General features: G+C 42.6%; 1 protein-coding gene across 3 annotated transcripts in view; it reads left to right on the forward strand.

Moving 5' to 3' along the window:
* The window catches only part of pak5 (p21 protein (Cdc42/Rac)-activated kinase 5), a 74575-nt gene that overhangs the window by 43848 nt on the left and 13984 nt on the right, over positions 1–16743 (forward strand). For all 3 annotated transcript variants that reach the window (XM_020603718.1, XM_020603716.1, XM_020603717.1), the window contains 4 exons: positions 11716–12555; positions 15236–15445; positions 15652–15793; positions 15905–16059. In XM_020603718.1, coding sequence (XP_020459374.1) covers positions 11716–12555; positions 15236–15445; positions 15652–15793; positions 15905–16059 — 1347 coding nt within the window. The remainder of the gene's footprint in view (positions 1–11715; positions 12556–15235; positions 15446–15651; positions 15794–15904; positions 16060–16743) is intronic.

Here is a 16743-nt window from a genome sequence, read left to right on the forward strand (position 1 = left end):
ACAAGGAAGACCCCGTGCCGACCCATCAAAAATCACTGCTGTAACCAATTGGCCTACTCCCACCTGTCTGAAGGACCTGCAGCGCTTCCTGGGCTTTGCAAACTTCTCCCGCCGTTTCATTAAAAACTACAGCTCCATAGCAGCCCCTCTCACCCAGCTCACTTCCACCAAGGTGAAGTTTGCATGGTCCAGGACAGCGGAGGAGGCCTTCCAAGAACTCAAAATCTGGTTCACCTCAGCCCCCGTACTCCTCCAGCCTGATCCCTCATGGTAGTTCGTGGTTGAGGTGGACACATCCGACATTGGGGTTGGAGCGGTTCTCTCTCAGCGGTCCGAGGGAGACCATGCCTTACACCCCTGTGCCTATTTTTCCCGGCGCTTGACCCCGGCCGAACGAAATTATGACATAGGCAACCGAGAGTTGCTGGCAGTCAAACTCGCCCTCGAAGAATGGCAGCACCTCCTTGAGGGTGCCACCCAACCTTTTCTAGTCTGGACCGATCATAAGAACTTGGCCTACCTCCAGTCTGCCAAAAGACTAAACCCCCGACAAGCGAGGTGGGCCTTGTTCTTTGATCGGTTCCGGTTCTATCTCACCTGCATTATGTAACATGAACAATTCAATAAACGTCTAAGCTCACACTGGGACAAAAAATGTGAGATATATGTTATTTTACAGGAATTAGTCCACATGATGTATTGGCAGTCAATATATTTGTATATTTCTGTATGAAACTTGTAAAGAATACACTGTGATCTGTTACATACAGTAACTGTACAGTCATGTTAATCTGGACAAAAATTTTAAAGGTATAAATGCAGCATAAATGTCAAAACAACATTAAAACTAATGATTTTTCATTATTTTGACAAGGCTTTTACAATTCTCTATGCCATGCCAGTTGATCAGAATACTGAAAACAGCCGTGCCTCAGCGACTTACAGTGGCTGCTGACATGACAGTGATTTACAGGCTCTTTGAGCAAACAGTGAAAAAGGTGACGTGAATATATAACAAGACATTTGGACACACTGAAGTTGCTCAGCTAAGCATATACTACCATTAGTACAGTTCTGGGGATCTGACCCAAGGTCAGAAAGAGGGCTAAGACTGGATGTGCTTATAGCTTTGGCTTGTACCAGTAGCAATCAATCTGACATTAAAAACATTATTTCAGCTTTGGATCTGATGAGAAGGTCTAGACTAGTAACTTAAACCATTTTTAAACCAACAAGATGTAACCCTTTGTCAAAAATATTGGCAAAATATAATCTTTTTTTTTTTTTCCCAGTGACACTGCATGTCCCTAAAAGTACAAAACCATTTTGGACTGAAAGTGTTTTGTGTGTTTTTGTCCCATTTACTTAACAAAATAGCAAAAACTTAATGAGATATAGAAACATCAACCTCCAGATTCCTGATTTAATGAAAAAAAAAAAGTTCTTGAACTGGGTTCTCAGGTAGGAACGTGTGTAACTGTGCAATGTAAAACAATGTGGTGCTGATAAAGACCAAGCTGGTAAATATTATTCCTGTGTGGGGGCGACTGTGGTTCAGTGGGTAGAGCGGTCGCCTCCCAACCAGATGGTTGGAGGTTTGAATCACGGTGCCTGCAGTCCATGCGTCGAAGTGTCCTTGGGCAAGACACTGAGTTGATAGTTCGAGCCTTCGGTTGAGTTGGCGCCGCAGATGGCTGCCTCGCTTCTGTACTGGACACAAATTCCTTGTGTGTAACATACTTGGCCAAATAAAGGTGATTATCCTTATCCTTACTTACCAACAAGTGTAATAGTACAGTTTGTGTCAGGTTTGCTCGGCCGCTCTGGCCTCCCTCACCTTTCCTACTGTCTCTTGCCCATTAACACTAATCACGTTCACCTGTTCCTCACTCCCTTATCACCAGCTGCACTTGATTAGGTTGCTCACTATATTACCCGGTTTCACTCCTCAGTCACTTGCCAGTTCGTTCTAGTCTCTAGCCCATTTTTTTTTTCTCCGTGCTCTTTCGTTGTTTTGTATGTATTTATCCCCTAGCCAGCTACTGTTTTGTGTTTTCCCCATGGACTGTTCCTCCAGACCGTGGCTCCACTCTCTCCTCCCAGGCAGGTCAATGCTCAGTTGCCTATCTGTTCTACTATTGTCATCATCTCTCTGTCTCCAACTTCAGTAGCCACCATCACCGACCAGCCCAGGAGTGACCCAGCCTACGCAGCTCGGCCCAGCTCTCCATCTACTCACCTCCTACTGTTGGTCAACACCCGGTTACTACTCATCAACAGGACTACGCACTATTTCCCTCTGTGTATTTTTACTCTCATCATCACTGTACATAATAAATCACTGCTTGCATCGAAGTCAGCTACCTGGGTCCGCCTTTTTCTCATTCGCTCACTGACTGGTGCGAACGGCACATAACAATAACCTCTGATTGATGTGTGTCTGTGCACATACACAAGCAGATAGAGCATCTGTCTTTCTCTGTGCTGAGTGGATGGCATTGATTTAGACCTCGCTCATTCCTTCCTCCACTCTTCTCCTCCTCTGCTTTCTCACTTTGTCTTCTCTCGCGGCTGCCATTCGTAGTCACACTCAGCAAACCACCTCTCACAGAGGCTTCAGAGCCACAGTCAGCAGGGGAATTTTGGCTTTCAGCAGCATGCCATACTTTGCCAAGGCACCTCAAAATGTCCTGGCTAACAACCGTCCTTTTGTGTCTGACTGTGGGTTTCTGAATGGACAGTTATGCTGTGAATTTTAAATAGTAATGGACTGTTGCAAGTAATAATATAAAAGCTTTAAGTTTGTAATAATAACCTGATTTCTTGATTGTAATGGTGTCTTACTATATAGTGTTCTTTTATAACATAATGTGGATCTTTGCATCCTTCTGAAGTGAACCACAGCATTTGACAAATGGTATCATCACTGAGAACCAGTTAGGTAGCTAAATATAAAAATATAAATGGGTACTGTACACAACACACTGATTCTTTGTTTCTCAATCAGCAGATGATACTTTACTTGGTGTGAAGCAGGTTTATGGCTGGACTTGTAGTATCCTCATGTGGCTAGAGAGATAACTACAACTCTGAGTTCATAATCCTTTTCACTGTAGAAGAATATTGAATAAAAATCAGCGTTTAGTCCGTTTACTATCGCTTTGTGGGCAGAGCAGAGTGAGCATTGTTTTCATTATTTTATAAGCCTGGTATCTGGGTCATTATTTGATGAGCTATGCCAGTTCAGAACAAAATCATTTTCAAAAACATCATAAAGACCAACACTGTTAATTTCAAAATCACATGGAACATACGTTTCACCCCTAAATTGAATGTTATACATTGAAAAATAGCAGAAAACAACAATGTCCATGCTGTACAAATAGCTAATAGTTATTGATTGTGATGTGTGCTGCAGGACTTCTGCAGGACTTTTCCTGGTTTTGCTGCCTTTTAGCCCCCCAGAAGAGACTTACCCCCCCCCCCATAAAATAGTTTATATAATAATTTAAAATAATATTAAGTAATAATAAATGATAAAATAATAAGTAAAAAAAAGCATCTCCTCATGTTCAGTTTCCACATTAATGACAAGTTAAATATATAATTGTAGACGGTATCATGACCTCTCGCTATCAGGTTCACAATAACAACACTAATGTGCTGATCTTAGCAGCTTTAACGTTTTCCACATTCATCCTTTCTGTTTGGCGCGTTAGCTTGCTAACATTTCCTAATTAGCACAAACTAGAGCATATCATTATATTGTGCAGTTGTAAATTCACAATCATATATACAGTATGTTCAGTAGTGACCTTGATGACTGCAAATGTAAGATATAGAATGAAGGCATGTTTGTGTGTGAAGGGTAAAACTGACAGGAGTGGAATAAACAGTTTCAACAAGATAAGAGGAGAGCTGTCTAATGAATAGAAACTGAGTGGTGACTGAAGATGGAAGGGGCGGTGATGTGTTGTTTGGGGCTCTAACTGGGTGACAGGCTCAGATTAATGAGCATGAGGTGTAATTAATCTATAGTGGGCAGCTGTCTGTTTGTCTGCCGGTTGACAAGAACATAACTGAGGGACATCAAATTGATCCCCTCCTTTTCACCCTGCTCTCTGTCCTCCCCCATATTTCCTCCTTTAGATCAGTGACAGTGACAGATTCACTGGGAACTCCTCAGAAAGGAGCAACCCTGCCAAAACACATTTAGCTCCCATAACTGGTCACACCGAGAAAGACATTATTGCAGTTTATTTGTTCTACTTTTTGTCTTATCATTATTATTATTGTTTTCTACAAATTTCTGCACTAATATGTTTACGGTTGGGGGATTTGGTCTGTTTGTATTTCATTAGGCCTCCACCACTAATTCATTTTGTTGAAAATCATTCATCATTGCATGCGCTTGCACCTTGTGTGACTCATCGATCCTGGAGCTTGTAGCTGAGGCACTGCCCAGCTGAGCTTAAGCGGGACTGGGTCACACTGGTCTGAGCAGCGAGCCTTGGCACTGCGGGGGATGGACGGAGGCATAGCATCAGACAAGGAAAATATAGTTTCAAATACTCACCAGCTTGTGTAAATGGCTATGCAGTATAACCCTAACACATCATAAATTAACTAGTGCTGTAGATACACGGTAACATCACTGAACACCTGAGTGCTGCCTGCTTCCTCTAGTTCTATGTGGGCAAACGTGTACAAGTAATTGTAGTCCTCCTCCTGCCACCGTGCCAGCACAGCCATGGTCGCAGGCATTATGCTTTTGGGCTGTCCATCTGTACATCCCATTCTCGTGAGTGTGATTTCTCAGGAGGACTTTGAGGGGGTTTTTAAAGATTTGACCCAAATGTCCACTTGGACTCAAGGATGTTGTGACAAAGGTCTCTGTCAGTCCTCTGTAAAATAGACTCTAAGTGAAATCAGCATGATTCTCATTAGAAACTGTTCACAAGAATCATACAAGTCAGTATATGATAACTTCCATTTTGCCAAATGTACTTCCAATATCTTGTATTATTAAATCTTCATGACATATACAGTATGAGTGTGGACTATATCTTGACTGGCTGGCAGAGGCATACAACCATGAGGGGTGCAATTCGAGTTTAGGAGTCACTGCAGGCGGAAGAATTTTTTAACTCATAGGTCAAAGTTTGGGACCATTTTTAGGACCATTTATTAGACTTTTGACCTGCCAGGCTGTTGCTGTCCTCCAGATGGAGAAGTACTGCATTGTTTCAGTCATTTTTTTAAAGCATACAGACACATGCACACAGACACACAAACATTTGCTAGAAGACACTGTCATCATCTTTAGCAAAATCATTTCTAAGTCAGCTTTTAATTATTACTGTATGTATGATGGTATCCACTGATGAGTGAAACCCCCAGTGCTCAATCTCTCCTCAGCATGTTGAGAAAATGGTTATTAACTACTGTAGCTACCAAGACGCAGGATGCCCTGAGGAAACAGGTCAGCTCACAGCCTATTAATCATGGAAATGCTCCAAAAGCTGCTCCTTGAATAATCCTTTTCATGTTTGCTAAGACCTTGTCTGTAGTCCAGCTAATAATATGTCAAGAACTCAATGAAACACTGTAGTGAAATCCTCCTCTGCAGGTGGGTCCTCCTGTCAGTCTGCGTACTTATCTGAGCTCAGGATAAATCGTTCTAATTAATAACAGAGATCCAGGTTATGTGCCTCAGGGAATCTCACTGCCAGAAGCCTCACTGTACTTTGTCCCTTTATCAGGGAAATTAACATCCACAACATTTTATTCACAGTTATTTAATTTATATTAAATGTGCCGGTTCAGATCTGAAATACGGAGTCAGACCAGCAGAGGGCAGCAGAGCACCACGGAAACTTCCCACTTCTCCCAGAGAACTACACACTGAGCACTGCTAGCATCGGAAAACATTTTCTGGCTCATTTTGACATTGTTTCACATTGCAATACATTTTTCTTTTTTCCTTTAGAGGCACATAAAAACATGTTAATGCATAGTAAACTGGTTTTGTGGAGATCTTTAGGATTTAGCCCAAGTAATTAGTTTACAACCAGCTGACTTAGTTTTGTCCAGGAAATGTAAAAAAAAATACCAAAAATGATAAATACTTACCATCATGTCATCATCTGAGGAAATTTTAAAAAATCTCTTTTCAACTCTTCATAGTTTGTTGCTTGTATTATTTCCATCCAGCAGAGGGAGGTAGAGGATAAAACACTACTTTCTGAGTTTGCCTGAATCCAGTGAGATTATCTATTTAAATCCATGTTGTTTACTGTGAATGCATTATTGTTAATAGGAGCCTTGGTTTTGCATAGTATCACTTACTTCATGATACAGAGTAGTGATAATACACTGAGCCTTTTTTAAAAATATCTCAGCAATTTTTCATTTTATACAAATAATATCTTTACCTTTGTTTATGTGTCCGCTGTGGTAGTTGCATTATTTGCACTTCAGGTCAAGTATATCCTTATCAAAACACTTATCAGTAGCCTCTTTGTCTGCTGTCCCAAGGGCTCTCTAATATTATCTTTCTCAAACAGCAGTGAATAAGCTTCTGTTCACAAATGGATTCACTGTTGCAGACTGATACTGTACTTCATGAGCAGCAGCGGTGGCGGCAAGTGGTACTGCAAGTATGTGCTGATCGTGTTTGCGTTGTATAAATACCCGCACATGCTTGTTCTCTGCAGTGTGAGTCGTGACAGAGATTCACAGAGCAGAGCTGATGACTGGGATTTAATACAAAAAGGGAAGAATGATGAGATGTGGGTTCTGTTGTACCAAAACACTCATTGTACATGTCCCAGTAGAAAAATGTAATTTTTGTGTGTTTGTTTTCTGGCAGAACTCAGAGTTGAGAGTGGGTGTGTAGATGATTTTCTGCTGTGTGTGTGCCTGTGTGTGTGTGTGTGAGGAGAGAGAGAGAGGCATAAAGAGAAAGCAAAGGTGATGAACTCTCATATGTGACTAAAGACACAATGGAGAGGAATCACATACCTTTCTCAACTGTTGTGCATATGTGTGTCTGTGGCCACGTACAGTGGAACTGGCCTGCTGGCATTTATTAATGGTTTCACTGCTCATGGAAGCCACAGGATGAATGCGGAGGAGTGCTGGAGCGTTCTGTGTGCTCAGATTCAGCCAAATGTACCAACACAGTAGGACAGCGATCCTACACATACGGCCAAGGCAACCAAAGCACTCTTCAGGGTGAAGAGGTGGAATGTTCTTGACTGGCTGAGTCAGTTACCTGATCTTGTGACTGTAATGTTTTATTAACTCTACCCACATGGCTGCAGGGGGCTATAGCTGATCCCAGCAGACAGAGGCGGAGTACACCCACTGTGCCATTATTTTTTTGTGCAGGGTGCAGAATAGCAAATTCAGCAAAGAGCAAAGAAGTCGACTACTCGACTAAAATGTGGCATTGCAACTAGGGTTATAATCGATGAATTGTTTAAACCATTCATCCAACAAAAAATATTATGAATTAAATATCTTTGGCTTTTGTTTTGCTGGCTAGAGAAAATATACAGTGAAGATTTTCTGAGAGAACATAGTGAAGTACAAAACAAAACACGATGCGTTAAGCAGCTCTAACTGCTTCTAACTAACCAGTTAGCTGTTCTCATGACGACGACCCAGTAATGCAGCTACATCAAAACATGGCAGTGTAGTGATGAAAATCTTCATGCAAACAAATAATATTTTCACAGTAAAGCAAGCTTTGTCAGCTGCTTATCACTGTCAAACTGTTATCTCAAAAATGTCAAAAAAGAGAGGATTTATCCTGACAATTCTCCATTAATCCGTTTCTTTACTATTTTTAAAGAGGTTTTCATGAATCTACGTGTTATCAGTTTTGTAAAACAAAATTCCGCTAATAAATGTGTATCTTTATTTGATTTTAATGTGCTTTAAAACACTTCTGTTTTTTTATTCCTGCGAATACACTAGAACCAAAACCAGAGAGCTTCTCCTCTGATTCCTCCTCCTCGATGTTCTTGGGACTCTGCTGACCAGTGAAGCGCTGCCTCCAAACCAGGGTTCTAGCTAGGAGTCACAGGAAGGGCAAGCTCATTAATTATCTCTCCCTCTCTTCCTCCCATCACCCCCTCCCTTCATTACAGCAAGGTTAATCCCCCTTATCTCCCAATGAGCCTCATTTTTCATGGTTTCCTTTCAGTTCCACCCTCACCCCTTCTCCATTTTTTTCTTTTTGTGATTCTTCTTTCCCTCTTTTCATGGCTGCTTCTCACTTTCTTCTGCTTTTCTGTCTCTAGTTTTGCATCTTCCCATCTTGTTTGTTTCTGGTTTCTGTCCCTGCACATACTTTGTTTTTCCTCTCCTTTTCTTCCACCTCCTCATCTTCCCATTCTGTCCTCTCCTTTGCTCTCCTGTTCTCATTCTCTCCTCTCTCTTGTGCTTACCTTGAGCAGGCTGTGGTGAGTGGAGAGAGTAGATCTATTACAGCTTATCACTAAAGGACAGGCCTACGCTGCACGCCGGTGAAATATGGCTGGGGGCCATGCACAAGGCTCCCAGAGTTATAAGAATGAGGAGAGGAGAAGGGGGAGCGAAGAGGCTACTGAGACCAGGATCAACTCCTTAGCTCAAATTAATGGAAAGATTTTCAGGCTTGATGCTGACTGCTTGACAGTGATTTAACACACAATTAACCTTGTCTCTCTCTCCTCTCTGCGCTCTCATCACCTCCTCGGTTTCATTCACCGCTTTGTTCTCTCCAGCTCTCTCTGTCCTGTGTACCCGCTACACTCCTTGACACTGGCTTATCGATTATAAACCAAATGGAGATGACGATGCTTCATTAGAAAACTGACACTCCCTATTGTTGTGTGGCAATTGAATTAGCTCTGAATCACCAGCATCTGTGTAGTGTAGCATCATGTGCGTCATTCTAGGATTCACATAAATCTCACCATTCACAAATTCATAGCGCAATTTAGAGGAAGTGTGAGAATCATTTCCATGAGAATAACAGAGTTTCAAGTATATGACTTGTGATTTTTTTTATTTAAGTCAGTGCAATGATAGATTTCCACTCACCAGCCCTTTTAAAAGACCATCCGTCCTGCAGCCTCAGCCTTTCAGACTGACTTTACTCACTGCTTTCATGAGACATTTCATCGCGTGATACAGCTTATGGCACCAAACAGCATTTAGCTGGGGTGTTAAAGAGGGAGAGAGGAGGTGTACCGAGTAATAAAATAGAAGGAAGCAATGCTTTGTGATAGAACTAGCCTTAGTAATAGCAAAGGCTTGTTTCTTTTAGACTGAAATAACTGTTCAAGAAAGAAAGAAAACCATTTGCTACAAATACTGTCATTGTAGAAGTTGCAGTACAAGGAAGGAGGCAGTTGCCATGGTAACCTGCACAATTTACGCAAACAGCTGGCATTTTGTACCATATGTTTGTGTTTCAGTAATAACATTGAGCAAGAGGCTTCATGTTATATATTATATAGGGAACTATTTGATGTCTTCATATAATTCCAGCTATATTTGTTGCTTTAATACAAAAGGTACATTTGCACAAATTCACAGGGACTAGCAGCCCCGGGTAAAATCAATAATATCACCAATGAGGCGGCAGTGGAGGTTTAATTCAATTTAAGTACCTCTATCATAAAATATATCTCTGGGTGAAACTTCCTGTGGACAACTGGAGATGAAAATAGAGTACCTGTATTAGGATCAATCAAGTATTAAGAGGTAATAATACAGCTTTTATGAAGTGTGCCTGGTTGAGCTACAATCTCATAGATGGATGAGGTGAGAGCAGAGGGGTGTTCAGACATCTCCCTGGGTTGGCACAGTGTTTGCACAGCTTTTCTGAGCCTCAGCACATGAGATGTGGACCAACTACAGCAGGGCAAGTTTGACAAGTATGCGACAGAAAGCACGGGTGCCGTCAAAGAATTTGCTGATGCAATATTGCTGACTAAGAGTAAATTTCTGCAGACATCTTGAGAGGCTGAAAAGACTCACAGCTATAGTACAGTACATAGGCAAACACTTCAGTAGTTGTTGTTGTAAGCCTTTTAGAAAAGTTAGCATGAACTTTTTCTTATCTCTAAAGTGAAATTAGATACGAATCATATGTGATTAAGTGAGGTTTCAGCAAATCAGCAAACACAGCTTTAACGTAGAGTACAGCTTGGTACTAGAGTTAGAGTCAAGTATGACATTTGCTTGTTTATTGAATTGGTTACTGACCATACGTAAACTAACATGTTAGCGCTGCCTCGCGTCACAAGTGTGTGCAGTACACTGTGGTTCAGTGGTATCCCAGTGGGAACCAAGGCACCGTCCCTGTGGCACAGGCACACTGGAATACAGGTACCTAAATTAGCTACTTGAATTCAGTTCATCTTTAATTTATAATATAATTGCTACAGCTTGAACAAACTCATTCATTTGGTGATACTGAAGGAAATATAATTTCCAGAATCATATGACTTAGGAATAACAGGTGGATACGGAGCTGAGAACAAAAGACCATAAAAACATCAAGGTTCAAAATGGATTACATGTCTGAAGTACAAAGGGCAGCTTCATGAAACACACCAGTGGATTTAATTCGGGGTACTTAAATGCCGTAATGCAAGGAAAACGCCGCAGTAACATTCAGATACACTAAAATTAAAATGTGTAGTTTTGTTTGATTACCACAAAAAAAGATCTCAGGTATATTATGCAAGCAATTGAAATTCAAGTAAATCCTCACAGCTTGGTCTCCTCTCAGCACTCAGCAGTCACACAGCATGTTGTACTAATGCTGTGTTTCCTCTAATGTCCAAATGGGAGAGCAGACTAAAGCAGATTGTCTGGCTTATGCCATCACTCGTGATTTTCATTATATGGAGGTGGTGAGCTTCACAGTCCCCATCACAAAAACAGCACACATGCACACACACGCTATGCGCATGCACAGAGTATAGTTAAGTAAGTGCTGCTGTAGCACCGGTTCTCCATGACTCATTCACGACGCAGCCGTGTAAAGGGTTTAACACCAAGGTAGGAGGGGATAAGCAGCACCCCTGATGTTTAAGCTGCCTTTGCTTTGAAGCAGATGTGAGCATGTGTGTTCAGTTTCTCTCTCTCTCCTCCTCAGTCTCTCTTTGTGTGTGAGTGCAAGCTGGTGTGCCCATGCACCTCACGAGCACTATACCAAACGTCACAACTATTACTGTGTCCTGATCAGTCCACTGAAAAGGAAGCTAATCTGTTGCGAAGGAAGCAGGGCAGGAATTAACTCCTTCAATCCACCACTAGTTTCCTTTTAGCATCTAAGGCATCCTGCCATGTATCTCCATGCATTTTCTAGCTGCATCCCAACTCCCAGTAGCTAGTGGTTGTATACACAAATGCCTGCCATTCTTTCAGATGATACTGTGTTCATTTACTGCAAGTGATGATTAGTTTCATATTTTTCCACAAAGCCCTGATACCCGTGAATTGAAATTCCAACCTGAAAGTTGATGTGGTTTTAGTTGACTGAATTTGAACATTAAACAGGAATTTCAATTCATCTCATTCAGTTTTCAGGAATGATTAAAACTGAAAGTGAATGTACTGCAACCCAAAGTATCAGGGCTATCTCCATTACACATTCAGGCAGTAGACTCTCTTGTATGTTAAGTGTAAATGTGTTTGTCCTTCTCATAGACCATTGTTCGAGGGAACCGGCCGCCCAAAGACGCATCTATCAACGGCCTGCTGGAGGAGTTTGACAACATCTCAGTAACGCGCTCCAACTCCCTGCGTAAAGAGAGCCCACCGGGACCCCACCAGGCTGGAAGCAGCACCAAACCCTTGGGTAGCGGTCATCTTAATGCCCCAGAGGAAAATGGATTCAGTCACTACTATTCCCGATACTCCTGTGATCTTGACACCTCCAGCAGGGACTTCTCTCAGGATCCTGGCAAGCCAGGCTTTTCCATTGATGGGGACTGGGCTGCCGGAAGGCACTATCGATTCACTAAGCAGAATGGCCACTCACACCCCATACGTAGCCCCTTCTACCCAGATGCCATGCCCCAAAAATCAGACTATGGCAAGCTGCCCCCAGACTACCACACCTACCTGGAGAGCAAAGGGCGCTCAGCCGATGAGGTGGCCTCCACAGTAGGGAGTGGGGTGGGCTCCAGTGGCTACTATCGGGCATCTGTGGGTGGCTCATCCAGCCAGGACTACCGGGACACCTCAGTAGGCACGCCATCTCGTGCCTCGCTCCATAGTGAGCAGATCATCTACCCAGACAGTGAATGGAGCTACGGCGGCCTCCGGGATGAGTATGAAAAGCGACCCAAGAGTTCGTATGTGACACAGACCAGCCCCACGCCAGCTATCAGGCAGCGGTCTCGGTCAGGCTCTGGGCTGCAGGAGCCAAATGTCCCCTATGCAGCAAGTGGGGCTTTCAAGAACCCTCCTCAGGCCCACCCATACAGCTCGTACACCTACCCTCGCCTCTCAGAGAGTCTCGCTAACTCACAGACTATAGCTAAGGTAACTACAATGAAACACAAAGACCATCCATATATATATATATACTGTATATATATATTACTTTGGCTCATGTCCCATCCACTAGTAGTGGCTTCACTTTTGCCAAGCGACATGACACTCCACATTATGTATGAAATGCCTGCATTTCAAGTATGTTGGCACCCAGACGCCCAAGAGATTCTTCCACACAGAGACCCCACAAACAAGAGCAAACAAGCCTTCCATGCATTAGCGGCTGTGTAATGTAACCATATGCTCCTAGTATAAGCTGCTTGTGGTGAGTCTTTCACACTGATATTATACAGAGCTGCATATGCAACTAGATATCAGTTATACTTATCAGGGTGCCAGAGATGTTGCCAGTCAATACAACAGCAGTGCTGAGTCAGAAAGGCCGATCATTCTGTAAGCTGTTCTCTTGTCTTTAAATCGTTCTTTCAGTCCTCATTAGGTCCATTATATGGGAATGTGTGCCTCTATAATGTCTCTCCACCATCCCTCCTTTCACACACATTGAGTCCAGCAGCTGAGTGGAAAAATGGGTTTGTTGATGTAGATCCCAGGGTGCCTTGATGAAAAACCATTTAACCTGCATGCTTCAGTAAATAGCCACTCACAGAAAAGCAGCCACGGAGACTGCAAGAGCAGCAGGATTGGAAGTGATGCAGGAGGAGGTCATTTCTTACATGTTATTTCTTCTTATCAGTTTCTCGGTTGTTTTGCTAAAAGAGGGACATTCGCTTTCTGAAAATGTGCAGGATGTTTGGGAATCTAAAGGAGATTTAACAGAGCGCAGTCGCATCCACTGTTTTTATATTGATCCAAAAAGCTAAACATGCTAAAAGATATGAACTCCGTCTAACTGTTCTGCTGTTTTTTTTTAAATATTTGATTAACAGTGCATTGTTTATCTGAATGTTAAATGGGATGCAGGCCACAATAAAGTGCTGGATGGGGAGTCAGTGATCAGTCAACCATAATTTGCCTTGTGGTGTTTGGAGATTTTGTAAGAACCAAAACGAGTTATCAGGCAGCTTAAGAACCACTATTGTTCTCAGTTCTTGGACCTTGTACCTTGTAACAAACCCACCCTCTCTCATTCTTGCTCATTCTCATTTCTTCCCTTTCCTTCATTCAGCCCCCTCACATCACTGAAGTAAATCCTTCTTTTTCCCAGCTGTTGCTGGGAGCCAGTGGGGATGTCATGGTAGACGGCACCACGACTTGGCCACACACAGTCAGACGCACAAAGATTCGTACACACACACTCTCGCTGTGCCCCTTTCTTCCTTTCTCATTCTCTCTCTGTGTTTCGTGGTGAGTGTAAGCTTGGTGCTGCAGCTCTCAGTGACAAATTGATGTTGCGGCACTTTCCCTTTCTGCAGCCTTAGCATAAAACTGGCCGAATGATGTTCCATGGCAGAATTCAATTTCACAGTTGAGTTAGGTTGTTGATTACCCTGCCAAACTCAGATTAATGTGCATTTAACCAACATGGATCAGGAGACCCTTGGCTGACAGCCAGCCAGCGTTGCCCGGTCAACGATAGGTCCCCCCCCCCCCCCCCCAGACACACACACCTGCCTGAGAGTGATTGATTAAAACAGTTCACGCAAAGTAATTATACACCATCCCAACACAGGACTCCTCCTCCTGCCCTCTTTATGCACACGTGTGTGTTTATTTGTGCATGTGTCTCTTTGTGTATGAGAAAGTGGCAGTCAGAGATAGAAAGAAACAAATAAAAGTAAAGAGAAAGAGAGGGAGTTTCTTTTTATTATCCTCTCAGTCTCTTGAGAGTTTATGATTGCTGTGATGTTTTGGAAGGTGTGGCAGAGGTAATTGCTTCAGACCTCTGCATTGTGTATGTAGTCCATTATCTGTGAGTGCATTAGCTTTCTATAGTCCATCTTGGACTATTGATATTTAGCTAGTGTTTTGACTTTCATAGATGAATATAAACTAAATAACATGTAGCCATTTCACTCCTCTGCTACTGTTAATGTGACTGTTTATGTAGTAGCAAAGTTTTCTATTTTTGACATCACTTTTCTCCATGATACAGACATGCCAAGGAGGATCAAATACCACAAGCCATTTCACCAGTTTTCTCTGTTTAGTCAGCTGTGGTTACACAGTAAAACAGGTTCCACCTGTACAAATTACTACTGCTTTGGTGACATGTGGTTGGAGCGTGCATGCTTTTGTGTCTGTACGCCAGGCCTGTTATGAGTCAGATCCTTTAAACTGACTCATACAACTGAGCTTTTTATAGGCCTTTGTGCAGCTCTACAATCTCACTGTGTGTATGTGTATACCACTGTTCATGTGTACACTCCAACACAACTTTAAGAGGGACTCTACTGTTTTGCGGGATCTTAAGGATGAGACATGTCGCAGATCTGAATGCTCCCTGGTCTCCTGATTGAAGAAAAGAGTCGTTGTGAAGCATGTTCTCTGTTAGGTCTGTCCAAGGCTAACATACCTGCAGTACAAGGAACAGAGCTGGCTTATTGTGGGCCAGAGTCTGATCATGAATGTACTGTAAACTAATGCATCCAACACAGTAATATGCTTTATTAATGTAAGAAGACTATGCCAGTGCAAACAGTATACAAATCGTGGTGTTTTTTCTGTTTAGATCCCTCGATTAAATAACCAGGTTCTTTTGCTTTTCTAGGGCGAGTACGATCGTCCATCACGTGACAGCAGTCCCCAGGTTACGGGTGGTGACACCTACCCCCGAGGGCCTCTTAAGCTACCTCAGAGCCACACCAAGCCACCTGGCTACCCCCCAGTGCACCTGCCCTACCCCCCTGTCTTTCACCATTTCAAACCCTCGCCCTACCATCATCCCCCCTCCCAGCCCAGCCCACCATACACCCCTCAGGTACAGTATGTTCACTTCATTTATAGGATTACTCCATATTAAACTGGTTGTCTTCTGTTCCAAATCAAAACTACATCTGGCCTTTCGAAGTTTGGAAGTCAGTTTTCCTAAATACAGTAATAAGTGTAGGAAGATGTGAGTACTATTTTATTAGTGCTCTAATTGTTTCCCCTCATTTTGTACATATGTGTGTGTATTCCATCCAGGGGGCTTATTCACAGCCTTCATCACCCTACATCCCCCCGGGAGCCTACCCGCCCCCTTCCTGGGGGTCCAGCTCTGATACGCAGCCCTCCAGAGTCTCTCATGAACAGTTCAGAGCTGCACTTCAGCTGGTGGTCAACCCAGGTGAGAAACAAATAATGAACATGAGAGGGTGACTAAAATTCCTTACTTGAACATCTCTTTTTTTGTTTCCCAGTATGGCCTCCAAATTGAACTGTTTGTGTTTGTGTACAGGTGACCCCCGGGAATACCTGGACAGCTTTATAAAGATTGGCGAGGGCTCCACGGGTATCGTGTGCATCGCCAGCGAGAAACACAGTGGAAAGCAGGTGGCTGTGAAGAAGATGGACCTCAGGAAACAGCAAAGGAGAGAACTGCTCTTTAATGAGGTATGAAAGGCTGACAGAGATGGGGGGCGACTGCAGTGCAGTCATCTCAAGCTACATTTTAACACCAATTGACATCACTGTGTTTTTACTTTATACAACAGTACGCGTAGCTCTGGTGTTGTATGTATTGCATGTTAATAGAGTGCTGGATGCTGAATGTTGTTCTGCTATTGTAGGTTAGTTTAACCCTCACAAATAAAGAGCATGATGCCCACTCCTCCCATGTGAGATCAAACCTAACGTTTGTCACCAATTGTTCCTATTTCAAACAAGCAGCAGCACAGATGAAACTGGTTTAAATAGAATCATTAAACATGCATCCCTTTGTGCCAACTAGATAAAGATAAATCTCATGATCACACAGCATTACAGAGTTCTGTTTGCCTCATTTCCCTAATACACAAACCACAAAAAAACTTTACATCTGTAATTGCATTTATTTACTAAAAATTAAGTAGCGTTCATACTGAGAACCCTAGGCAAGATATTTATTCATAGCTGTTTCTATTCACGGTATGCTAAATATTGAAAAATGAGCTCAATATGATTTGCACTTGAGCTGAAATTAATCATATTTGCAGGCAAACCTAAAGATTGCTTGGTTAGGAGAAAAATGTGAATTGAGTAATGGGCAAACTGTAGATTTCAATATTGCACTGAGTCTATTATGGGTCTGATTGTGCG

Source organism: Monopterus albus, unplaced genomic scaffold (assembly GCF_001952655.1).
Source record: "Monopterus albus unplaced genomic scaffold, M_albus_1.0 scaffold62.1, whole genome shotgun sequence".
NCBI classification, from domain to species: domain Eukaryota; kingdom Metazoa; phylum Chordata; class Actinopteri; order Synbranchiformes; family Synbranchidae; genus Monopterus; species Monopterus albus.